The 12,769-nt window shown below is 48.7% G+C and overlaps 1 protein-coding gene across 1 annotated transcript in view; it reads right to left on the bottom strand.

The window, feature by feature from the left end:
- Positions 1-12,769, bottom strand: part of LOC307196779 (sodium/glucose cotransporter 1-like) — a 63,198-nt gene that overhangs the window by 487 nt on the left and 49,942 nt on the right. Inside the window, 4 exon segments of the mRNA XM_079942110.1 lie at positions 179-651; positions 2,988-3,087; positions 5,258-5,473; positions 7,825-7,993. Coding sequence (XP_079798236.1) covers positions 356-651; positions 2,988-3,087; positions 5,258-5,473; positions 7,825-7,993 — 781 coding nt within the window. The 3' untranslated portion in view covers positions 179-355.

The following is a 12,769-nucleotide window of genomic DNA, read 5'->3' on the forward strand; positions in this document are numbered from 1 at the left end:
GTGGGTATAGGAAGGAAATGGTGACAGTAAACACAAGCAAAACCCCCAAATATATCTAGAGATAAAAAGCCAAAATTAAATTTAAAGTGAAAGCCAGTGTTTGTGCAGTGGAGCCATCTGGAGAGAATGACTCATCACACAGAGGACAGACGTGCTCATCTTCGGTCTCTGCCCTCACCAGTGGGCTTCGCCGCCCGTCAGCCTGCAGCGTTGATGCTGTGGGCGCGTTTTCATCAGTGTGATCCTTGGTCCACGTCCGTGGGCCTCCCCGTAGGAAATGCTTCCTCCCCTCGACGATGAGGGCATTTGCAAGAGGCGGTGGTTCGCCCGTTCCCCAGACGTCCCCGCAGGCTGCCTAGGAGAAGTAGAAGTGGCAGAGCACTGTGAGCGATACCAAGAGGAACCCGCAGACGTTGGGCACTTTTCTCCAGTGGGATATCTCTGGCATGTCTCGGAGCTTTGTTCCTTCCAGCATGTCACGCTTCTCTGTCCCTTCAGAAGTGGCACTGTGCTGTGTCCCTTCCGTGTCACCACACTCCATCTTCTGCATGACTGCCTCTTCCGGGGCGAGTCCGGGGCCTGGCAGTGGCTCCAGTCCGCAGAACACATCCCAGGCCTTCCAGAGGCAGCTCCTGACCTCCTCAAATATGTCTGGAACAGAGGGAACGGGCACAGGCCAGGAGGCTAAGAGGCCACACACAGGAGGGGGGTCTTTCTAGGGCTCACCTCTCAGTGGTGAGGCCGGCAGGAAGCCCAACAGACTGGCTCTAATGTGGAGAACAGTCCTCAGCCGCTGCTGCAGAACACCTCCCGCCGCCCTCAGAGACACGGAGGGGGGACTTGGGGTGTGGCCTGGGCCATGCTTGCTTGCACTGGCAGAGCCTTCAGCTGGCCCAGAACCCCGGCCGGCACGGGGCAGGCCCTCCCCGCTGGGCGCTGGAGGGCCCACCCCTCCCGTCTCTGGCACACGCCCAGCACAGCTCTGTAGGTCTAGGGCAAGTGGCTGCTCCTCTGAGGATGGAAAAAGCCCCAATTGCTCTGCTCTCCTCAGCAACCTTGGGGCGTGTCTTCTCCAGGTAGGTACCAGTCTCACAACCTGGCCCAAAGTAAGGCCCTCTGGGCCCTTGAAAGGGGAATCACTGGTGTTTTCTCCAGGAACGGGGGGAAGTCTAGGAATTATGGGCAAGTTTCTATTCACAGCTCTGGACCAAATCAGTGAAATGTCTCGCTCCGGGGCTTAAATATCCCTCCGGTGTCTGGTAGTGCAGTCCACGCTGGCCGCTCCCAGGCCTGCTCAGGCGCGGGTCAGCACCACGGCCAGCTCCGCACACACGTGAGCCCAGCCGGTCTGGGAACGGATCCCTCTTTGATGATAAGACAAGCACACCTCAGTCCGAGAAGTGTGCGCTGTGACCTGTTCCATGTCTCATCCCCTTGGGCAGCCACCACGCCAGCTGTGTGTCCTGAGGCTGGGGCAGCACCAGGGATGGCGGAACCCGTCAGCCAGTGACGGAGGGGCCTGTGTTACAGGGGGGGTGCTGCCGCCAGAGAACCCCAGAGACGCAGATACCTGCTGCGGTGCTGAAAGGTCCTGAGCGGCACATGCTGGTCCTGTCTCTCGGTCTCTCAGCTGTCTGGGTCAGCACACCATCATGCAGCTGCCAGGCCCAAAAAGGTTGCTGTATATCAGTGGCGACTGATCATGTAAACACAGCCCAAGAGCTGTATGACGGGAGATGGGACAGTGGCCAAGAGCACACGCTTTGGAGTCAGACTGCCTGTGTTCAAATCCCAGCTCCACCACTGCCTGGTTATCTTTGGAGTCCAGGGCCGACTACTTAAATGTTTGGTGCCTCAGTCCCCCCATCTCTGAAATGGGGATGATAATTGTACCTGTCACACATAGGCATACTTTCCACAGTGCTTGGCACATCCCAAATGGGCAAAAAGTGTGAGCCACTGTCATCATGGCATCCACCCACGATTGTGGACGAGGGAGAAGAGGAGCTGGGAGGTGCCCCCAGAACAAGCCCCCGGCACACGTGGCCCCCAACGGGCAGTTCCTCTGTCCCTGAGGGAGAGCAATCCTGGGAGCCCTGTACCCTCCAGGGGCGCGGGGCAGCCTGGCTCAGGAGAGGCCACTCCCCTGCCCTACAGGTGTCGGGAGAGGGTCCCAGGCCCCTCTAGGCTCTGAACGTTCCTGGCAGGAGTGGAGAGGGGGCCCCAGAACACTGCCTCTCCCCAGGCAGGCCTTCCCTCCCTCCCTCCTCCAAACTCATAGTCCCCCCAGACTCTCTGCCCCAGACTCAGCGCTAATCTCGTTAGGCCTTTATCCCTGTTTGCGTCAGGGCCTCAGGAGGTGCAGGTCACCCTCCCTGGGGCCCCCGCACTCCGCCTCTGACCCCATCTGCTGAGAGCTTTCCTCTGGGCCTTCTGGGGCCCCCAGGCCCGAGCCTCTCCCGGAACTCTCTCTTCTTGCCCCAGTGAAATCGGCTGTCCTTGGCGGTGTCCCCCGGCGCCCTCTTGGGTGGGGCTGCTCCCTCCTCCTTGCAGAGGCTCCCGCCCACTTCCCAGAATCCCTCTGGGTTTGAATCCCTGTGTGAGACTCTGTGACCTGCTGTCCCTCCCCTGTCCCCAGTGCCTCCTCCCCTCCTGCTGAGGCACAATGTGATCTGTGTGGCTCGGTGGATCCCTCCCACCCCAGCTTAAACGCTCCTAGATCACCAGACACTTGTGTTTCTCTGCCCCTCACGGGCCCTTCCCTCCTCCCCCGGCACCTGCTGATGCCTCCCATCTGGATCTCTCTGGCCCGGACGGCCACACGGATGGCCGAGAGGCATCTCACCCTCGACAAACACCCACAAGGCATCTTTGGGAAAATGAAAGACGGAGCCTCTGCCTGGAAGTACTTCTGGGAGTGGAGACAGCGGGGGTGGGGGCAAGGAGCAGCACAGGCCTCTCTGCTGGCTTTGGGTCTCCCTTCTCACCTGGCCGTGCCTGCGGTGCGGGGCTCTTCCCTTGTGTGTCTTTGTCCAGATCGACCCTTTCCTCTTGGCTGTTCCATAAACTCCAACAGAGGCGGCGTAGCTGGGGGGAGAGCAGGCGCACGTCACCACCCAGGGCCATGTCACGCAGGCCTTATGGTGCCACAGCTCACAGCTGGGCACCAGGGTCTCGAGGGACTGAAAAGGGTCGTTAGACTCCAACAAGGGACAGAAGGAACATGGGGTGGGGAAAGCAAGGCGCCTGGGAACCCTGGATTTCAGTGCTGGCTCTGGTCCTGTGTGGTTGTGTGGCTGCCCAAAGGTGACCTCAGTGTCTTGGGCTGGATGGTAGGGTAGGAGGCAACACGCTCAGGGCTTCTTCCAGTAACTGAGGGTCTAGGAAGCTGTGCCCTTCAGGGTGGGAGAAGCTGCTCATCACTCCGGTCTGCTGCTTCTGGTGGATGGGCCCGCAGGGTAGACCTGGGAACTCTGCTTTCCTTCCAGGAGCCCCTCCTGGCTGTCAGAGATGAGCACTCACACAGCCCAGAGGAGGCCTGACCTGGTTCACCTGGGGTACCCAGCTGACCTGGTCCCTAGCCAGGCTTAGTCGCTCAAGCTCAGCAAGGCATTTGCAGATGCAGAAGGGGAGCATCCCTTCCCTTCTAGTCAGTTATTTTGTTCTCTTCCTGAAAACACATATGAAGACTTCGGGAAGTAAAACCCAGACAATTGCTGTTGCTTTTTTTTGCTTTTTTTGAGTGTTGGGGTCAGCAGAAGCACATGTAAGCGAACATTTCCACCAAGTCTCTCCCGGAGCAGGTTTTAATCTATTATACCAGCTTCGGTATATTTGAATCTCAGCACCACCACCTCTCCCACTCCCCCAAACATAGCAGGGATGTGACTGAGCAGCCCCTCCAAGCCCCGCCTCTCGGACTAAGACATCAGTAATGAACCTGCTGCCGTGTCAGTGACAGAGACTGGGTTTAGCCTTGAGTTGCTTCCTGGTGATGCTGTACGTCTGCATTTGCCTTCCCAATTACACGACGAGCCCTGTGGACCAGGCCGCTGGGCAGGAAGAACATGGGATTGAGTGTGGTCCCGCTTCCCCTGGTAGCGCCCAGTGTGCAGCACAGACACTGACTCGAAAGCACGGTTCCCCCTTTGCCTCCCTCCCCTCCTCTCCAGAGCACCCGTGCTGCTGGGCAGGAAAAGCACTCAAGCACGTGGCTGCCTGAGAAGCGGGCAAGACCAAAAAGTTGAGAATACAAGAGCAGCAGAAAAGAAGTCAGACAAGTCAACCATGAAGACCCTGAGAGACAGGAGCTTGGGTCCAGCACCCACGGCTTCTCCACGTGCCGGGAGCAGGGCAGGAACGTGTGGTGGGCGAGCTGTCCTGGGCACTCCTGGCCGTCCTCCCCACTTGCTCCATCCCAATCCCACGGGGCTGTGTGCGAGAGAGGAATGGGTCAAAAGGAACTACTGAGCAGAAAGGTGGCCACAGGGGAGGCGGCCTTCCAAGTTCTCAGCTCTCACCCAGACCCCAGGGCACACGGGTCTCACAGACCCGCCTCCCTTCTGAGCTCCTCCTGCCCTCTCCTCTGACACCTAGGACCCTCCCTGCTGCTCTTCGGCTCAGCCAAGCCCCTGTCCTGCTAAGCCTCCTGGCCATGCCCACGTGGGTGACGCGATGGAGTCTGGTCAGGCCCAGTCCTGCTGCTGGCTAGTTTTGGTGTCATGGACAAGTGACTGGACTTCTCTGAGCCCAGGCTTTTTATATTCCAACTGGGGTGACTGACACCTGCCTCCTGGGAGGGGGGAAGTGGCCGGGAAAGGAGAATGAGGCGTGCCCAGCCACCAGCCACAGCACTGCCAGCATTACTGTCCCCCCTCCTGCTGGCTTAATCCGTTCTGGGTGGGTGGCAGCTGGGACTGCCCTGATTACATTAATTCACGCTGAGGTTAGCAACCTTAGCACTTCAAGGAAATTTTGTATTTTAAAAACCAAACTTCTCATTCTCAGTGAATACATAATTAGAGGACTGTTGGAAAGCTTTTTGGTTTAGTTTTTAAGGCAAGGAGGTTATTTGCCTATTTCTGACCCAACCGTCACCCCCCAACCCCCAGCCCCGCCCCCCCACCCCCCCCACCCCGCTTTCAAAAAGAATGCAGGAATTCAGCCACTTTTCTCCAAAGCTGGCAGAGCCAACTTGTGGTTCCCAGGGACACTGGGACTGCGGTGGACCCCTGAGCATCCTCATGGCAGCACTCACATGTTTATCTGGAATCGGGTCTGTGAACAAGGAGATCCCCAGGACGGTGAAAAGACTGATGGTGAAGAGGATGATGGCAAAGTGGAGGTAGTGCACGCCGCAGATGATCCGAGAGCACCTGCTGTTTGTCGAGCAGCTCCAGGCCCCGTAGGCAAACTTGGACACCATGCAGCAGAAGCCAATCAGAAGTCCACCAGTCAGCCTCCAGAAGGCACCCTGCCAAAGAAGGAGCCCCGAGAGTCGCCTGGGAGGAAGACGGGGAATGAGACAAGCCATCCTCAGCCTCGCCTCCTGACCAGTCTAAACTGGTCAGCTAAACTCAGCATAACAAGGGCTTCACATGCCTTGCAGAAGCAGAGTCTTAGCACTGCGAGGAGATGACACCTTCTGGGGCTGAACACAGACCGAAGACGCATGGACACTCTCTTAGGTCAATCAGAGAACTTAGGAAATACTGGAGACAGTTTTAAGTTAGACGGTGAAGACACATCTCAAACATAATGTGTCCAAAGAGACCTCAGTCTTGCCTGTTGTTGTAGGGGCACCTCCATCACCCTGGCAGCTCAGGCAGAAACCGCAGGAGACATCCCTGGCCCCTTTCCTTGCATTCTGCCCTACCACCAATCCATCAGCAAATCGTCCCATCGTCTCCACAGCGACCACCTCAATCCCGATCTACCACCTTCTCTCACACAGGTGGAATCCAGACCTGGTCTCCTGCTCACCCGCTGTCCAAGAAGCCAGAGTGATCTCTTCAAAGCATGGATTAGGGAGTGCCCTGACTCTGCTGAAGACCACCGTGGCTTCTCATGGCTGCCCTCAGAAGCAAGTCTCATCTGCTCGAGCTGACCTCACCTGGCTCCGCCCTCTCCCCTGGTCAGTCTACTCTAGCCACTAAGCATGACCTCTTCCTGCATGTCAGGGCTGCCCACTGTGCTCTCGGCCAGGCCTTTGTACTTGCCCTTCTTTCTGCTTGGTTCTCTATCTAGATCTTGGTGTTTCTGGCTCATCCTCCAGGATTCAGGTTCGAGGTCACTTTCTTAGGAGAAATCTTCTCCCACTACCTTGGCTAATGTCCTTGTGCTCCCCCTGCCCCCAGCACCTACCTTGCTAACCTCCATGATCCTTTTTGACTTTTAAACAGCACTACACCACTCTCAGAAATCTTATCTGCTCATTGGGTATCATCCGTCTCCTCCAACTGGACAGTCCACTCTTTAAGAGTGAGGACTTCATCTTGGTCCTAGAGCTGCATCTGGAGCCTGTCTCAGGTGTGGCTGAATGTTGGAGGAGGTAGAGGATACAGTATGTGGGAAGCATCTTGGAGAAAGAGCTGAAACCAAAGGCCAGGTGTGGTCCACAGGACCCATTTATTGAAGGAGGCGTGCAGAAAAGGGAAGATCTAGAAACAGATGGGCAGCAGAAGCCAGATGAGGGTGGGAGAGAAGGCCTGGAGAAGTTCTCTAGGTCAAGGAAGGTAGCCACAATACGCTGTAACCTTGGACCAGGGGTAGCTGGAGAGCCACTGACAAGATCCCCAGTTTCCCTTGGTGATAGGCCCCAGTACTGCAAGGGTGGTGACCATCGCCGGTAGGAGGCAGGTTCTCCTGACTGCCTGCTCCTCTGCCCCTGCCCTTCCCAAGAGAGCACAGAGAAGAGCATCTCCAGAGCCCAGCAGCCCCCCACCCCATTCTCGGTGCCCAATTGAGTCCTGGTGAGCTGGGCAGAGCAAGAAGCACTAGCAGATTTGTCTGGAGGATTGAACACCTGACATGGGCCTGCAGGAAGCACCAGCCAGATGGAGGTGGACAAAGATACTCATGGCAAAGCAAAGAGTCCACAGGAATGAAGAGGGGCCAGAAAAGGCATGAGACAGGCAATCAGCACTGCAAGTGGTTAGCAGTAGCTGGGGCCTAGGGACTGTGTATGGAGAGGGCCAGGGCTGAGAGGCAGGCAGGAGCCAGGTCACAGAGGCACCATGCTCGGGAACTCATGCAAGGCCCAGCTGCTCAGTGCTGTTAGGAGAAACAGGTCAAGAAGTGACTCAAATAATGAATGAAAATATTCTGGCAAACTGTGCTTTCAGTCTTACTGATGAAATGATCAAACCATTAATTGGGATCTTTATTTAGTTTTAAGTGTGGCTGGAGGAGATGGTCTTCATGCAGGGAAGGCGGTAGGAGCTCATTACTGAACATGCCCCTGTGAGTTTGAAACCTCTGAGCAGGAAACATCCATGCACAGAGGCAACAGAAGAATATCTTCCTGTGGCTAGATGAGCATGCAGGAGGATCCCACACACTTCGCACCATCTATGGCACAGTCGAAAGTGGACTACATTGCAAAGGGAAGAAAACAAATCAGAGCTTGCCTTTCCCCTGCAAGCATGAGGGAGCTCGGACCAAAGCTGCCCAGGAGTAAATCATCTCTCAGAAAGCAAATGATGCAACGGTGTCAACTCCTGAAGCACAAGACACCCTCTCAGGGCAACTTTTGCAAAGATAGGTATGATGTGAAGGCAAGCCCTCACACTGTGCCATGCCGTGGCCATGCCAACTCCCACCTACCTGCTCAGTGATTCTCTTGCAAAATATGGCAGGCAGGAAGATGGCAGCAATGGGCGGCATCAGGTAACTTAAAACTGCTTGCATGTATTCAAATAGTTGTTCCCTGTGTGCCATTTGTATAGCAGGGACCCATGCAATGGAGACAGCAAGTAAGATTATAACAAAAAACCTGTAAGTTAAACCAAAAGTCAACGGCAGTTTTATGAGTTTTTCACCTGCCAATAAAATATCTACAAACTGTAAACTATTAGCTAGTTTTAATTATTTCTTAGGTTAAATTCAAGTGCCCGTTCATAAGGGTGGCAGAGGAGATAGCCATACCCCTAAACATTAATAGGACCATAGGGCTGCAGGCAAAAACCCTTCAACTTCTGGACAAATAAAACTGAGGGTCCATTTGCCTGTTACTGGATCATGGGTAGATTTTCATCACATTTGGAGACTGTGTTGGGATGGTCGTGCTTAAAATATATAATACCTGGGGCCACCCTGGTGGCACAGTGGTTAAGAATCCACCTACCAATGCGGGGGACACGGGTTCGTGCCCCGGTCTGGGAAGATCCTACATGCCACAGAGTAGCTAGGCCCGTGAGCCACAACTACTGAGCCTGCGCGTCTGGAGCCTATGCTCCGCAATGGGAGAGGCCGTGACAGTGAGAGGCCTGCACACCACGATAAAAAAAAAAAAAAAAAAAAAGAAAAGAAAAAAAAATAATACCTGGAAAATATTAATTGCTTCAGGGGTAACACATTTCTAAAGATTTCAGATGGATTAGTATGGCACCTGATTTTAAAGATTTGTGTAAACTCCCTTTAAACCCTTGGTTGTGCATGTGGGGAAGAATTGCCAAATAGTCCACGAACAAGCAACTGCTGGAAGGCAGACAAAGCTGAGCAGAGATTTCATTGCCTGCTTATAGCAGGGGAGACAGAAATTGGAGTTTGAATCTCATGAAGTTAGAGGGGCCAGGTAACCACCTCAGGCTTTTCACTGAAAACCCCTGAATGTCCATGCCTTAGAAGCAGAGACTATTTCCCAGGACTAAGAACTTGCTATAAGACTAGAGCAAAACTGAAACAGAGTCACCCTAACAAAGTATAAAAACCAGGCCTCCACAACTTTAAGGGGGTCAACTAGTAATTTACCTGCATGCTTGAACAAAAACCAATATTCTTCAGAGGAACATGATCCAGAATTTCTATAATGTGTTATCTACAATGTTCAATATATAATAAAATTTTCTAGGCATGTGGAGAAGTAAGAAAATGTAACCCATAGTCAAGAAGAAAGCAATCAATGGAAACTGACACCAAGATGGCTCAGGTATTAAAATTAGCAGACAAGGACTTCAAAGCAACTACTGTAGTTATGTTAAAGGACTTAAAGGAAATTACAGTTATAAGTGAACAGATGCAAAATCATGAAAGAAAACTGGATACTAGAAAAAATTTAAAAAGGAACCAAATAGAAATTCCAGAACTGAAATTCTGGTTCAAAATATGAAACAAAAGATTCACAGGCTGGCTTTAACAGTAGATTGGAAATGGCAGGAGAAAGGGGCAATAAACCTAAAGGGAGATTGATAGAACTCTAAACTGAAGAACACAGAGAAAAATTTTTTTAAATAAAGACAGCCTCAATGATCTGTGGAACAATATCAAAAGAGCAAATATGTGTGTAAGTAGAGTCACAAAAAAGGAGATGAGGGATGCAGAAGACAAATATGCAGAGAAATATGGTCAACAATTTCCCATATTTGGTGAAAACCATTAATTTACAGGTTCAGAAGTGCAGAAAAGCCCAATCAGCACACCATAACAAAACTGCTGAAAACCAAAAATGAAGAGAAAATCTTGAAAGCCCAGGAAAAAAGACACATTACATACAGAGAGCAGTACTATGAATTATAGATGACTTCTCATCAGAAACAAGAGGACAGAAGAGAATGGAAGAGCATACTTTAAAGTGGTAAAAGAAAAATACTGTCAACTCAGAATTCTACATCCAGCAAAAGTATCCTTCAAAAATAAAGATGAGGGCTTCCCTGGTGGCGCAGTGGTTAAGAATCTGCCTGCCAACGCAGGTGACATGGGTTTGAGCCCTGGTCTGGGAAGATCTCCCATGCCGCAGAGCAACTAAACCCATGTGCCACAACTACTGAGCCTGTGCTCTAGAGCTTGTGAGCCACAATTACTGAGCTCGCATGCCACAACTACTGAAGCCTGCGCACCTAGAGCCCATGCTCCACAACAAGAGAAGCCACCGCAGTGAGAAGTCTGTGTACCTCGCCGCAACTAGAGAAAGCCTGCGTGCAGCAACGAAGACCCAACACATCCCAAAATAAATAAATAAAATAAATAAAAATTTTAAAAATAAATAAAGATGAAAGAAAAACATTTTCCAATAAACAGAAACTGAGAGAGTCTGTTACTAACAGACCTGCATTACAAGACATACTGAAATTCTTCAGGGTGAAGGGAAATAACACAGATGGAAACTTGCACCTTAAAGAAGGAATGATGAGCCCAAAAGAGTAAAATATAAGATGCTACATATATTTTTCTTTCTTATTTTATTTTCTTTAAAAGGCAGTTGACTGCTTAAGGCAAAAAATTATATCACTATCACTGTATTCTGGGGTTAATAATGGATGTAGATGTAAAATATATGACAAACTATAACATGAATGATGAAAGGGGAAAATGACATATAGTGTTGCAAGGTACTTACATTTTACATAAAATAATACAATATTAATTTTAAGTACACTAAGGTAGGTTAATAATGCCTATTATAATGCCTAGAACAACAAAAAGAAATTAAAATATAAAAACTATTTCCAGCCATATTAATGATTACACTAAATGCAAGTGAACTCAAATTATAAAGACAGAGGTTGTCAGATTAGATTAAAAGAATCAAGATACAACTATATGTGCTCTACAAGGGACTCATTTTAAATATATTTACAGGTTGAAAGTAAAAGATGTTATAAACCCTAAGCATAAGAAAGCTGGTGTGATCTATAACAGTAATGAAGTAAATCTCAAGACGAGAAGTATTATCAGAGATAAAAAGGGACATTTCATAATGATGAAAAAGTTAATTCCTCAGGAAACCATAACAAGCATAAGGGCACCTAATCCCAGAACTTGAATATATAAGAGGTAAAAAAAAAAACCTGAAAGAACTATAAGACAGAAACAGACAACTACATAATCATAAATGAAGCTTTTAATACCTCCTCTGTGTATATAATATACACAGTATATGTGATATATATAACAGAGGAACTAGACAAAAATTAAGAATACAAAAGTATCAATAAATTTCAAAAGATTAAAATCTCATAGAGTATGTTTTTGGATCACAGTGGAAGTAAATTAGAAATCAATAACAATAAAATAGTTAGGAAAGTACTAAATACTTGAAAATCCAACAGCACACTTCTAAATAATCTATGAACACAGAAATAAATCACAAGGAAATTAGGAAATATTTTGAACTGATTAAAAATGAAGACACAACATATCAAAATTTGTGGGATGCAGCTAAAGCAGAGCTTAAAGGGAAATTTATAGTTTTAAGTGGTAATTGTAAACAATAAGACAGGTTTTAAACCAGTGATATGAATTTCCAATTTAAGAAGCTAAAAAAAAGAAAAGAAAAGAAAAGAAGAGTAAATCCAAAGTAAATAGAAAAAAGGAAACGAATAGAATTCAACGGGGGAAAAAAACTAGAGGAATCAACAAGCCCCAAAGTTAGTTCTTTGGAAAAATTATTAAAATTGATAAACGCCTAGGCAAGTTCACTCAAGAGAAAAAGAACCCCCTCCACGCCCACATATTACCATTACTAGAGATCCTACAGATACTGAAAGGATAAGGTAAAATTTGGGGAGGTGCTTGGAGCCATGGCAGTGAGGATGCTCCTGAATATTCTGCTCACCGTTACACCAGGAATTGGTGCTCACTGGTACACCACACTAGGTGGAATACTTTAATTGGGTGATTTAGCTCGAGGAGTCTGATCAGTTATCTTGGAGCCTGGCAATATGGCTTCTCCTAAAAGCATGCCAAAAGATGCACAGATGATGGCACAAATCCTGACAGATGTGGGGATTACAGAATATGAGCCAAAAGTTATAAATCAGACGTTGGTATTTGCATTCTGATACGTAAACACAATTCTACATGATGCAAAAATTTATTAATGACATGCTAAGAAAGCTACTGTTGATGCACATGATATGTGATTGGCAATCTGGTGTCATGCTGACCACTTTTAAAAAATAAAAGCTTTACTGTTTCACCTTTTGCATTCAGATACACAGTCCATCTGAAATGGATTTTTGTGTAAAGGGAGTTAGTCAATATTCTTTTTATCAGGAATAGCCAAATTACCCAGTACCATTCCTTCTCCCCTTACCACTTTCCCACTGCACTGTACTGTAATCTTTGTCATGAATTAGACAACTGTATACCTGTGCGCTGTTTTTGATATTCTGTTCCATTAATTTGTCTACCCCTGCAATAAAACCACACTGTCTAATTAGTATCACTTCACAATAGATATTGGTATCTGTTAGCATAAATCCTCCAGCTTTGTTCCTCTTCAAGAATAGCCTTGGATATTCTCTGCTCTTCGCATTTCTATATACTTTTAGAACTCATTTGTCAATTTTTACATGCATACAAAAAAGTTACTGCATTTTGATTGGGATTACTCTGAGTATGTAGAATAATATGGGGAGAACAAACATATCATTATTGAATCTTCTAATTCACAGATATGGTATATTCCTGCTATACTTAGGTCTCATTAATTTCTCTCGACAACACTTTGTAATTTTCAGCAATTTTCTCATATCTTTTGTGAGATTTATTCCTAGGTATCTGATATGGTTTAATGACACTACAAATGTTAATATGTATAATGTGTCAT

This window comes from Stenella coeruleoalba, assembly GCF_951394435.1.
Source record: "Stenella coeruleoalba genome assembly, chromosome: 14".
Lineage (NCBI taxonomy): Eukaryota > Metazoa > Chordata > Mammalia > Artiodactyla > Delphinidae > Stenella > Stenella coeruleoalba.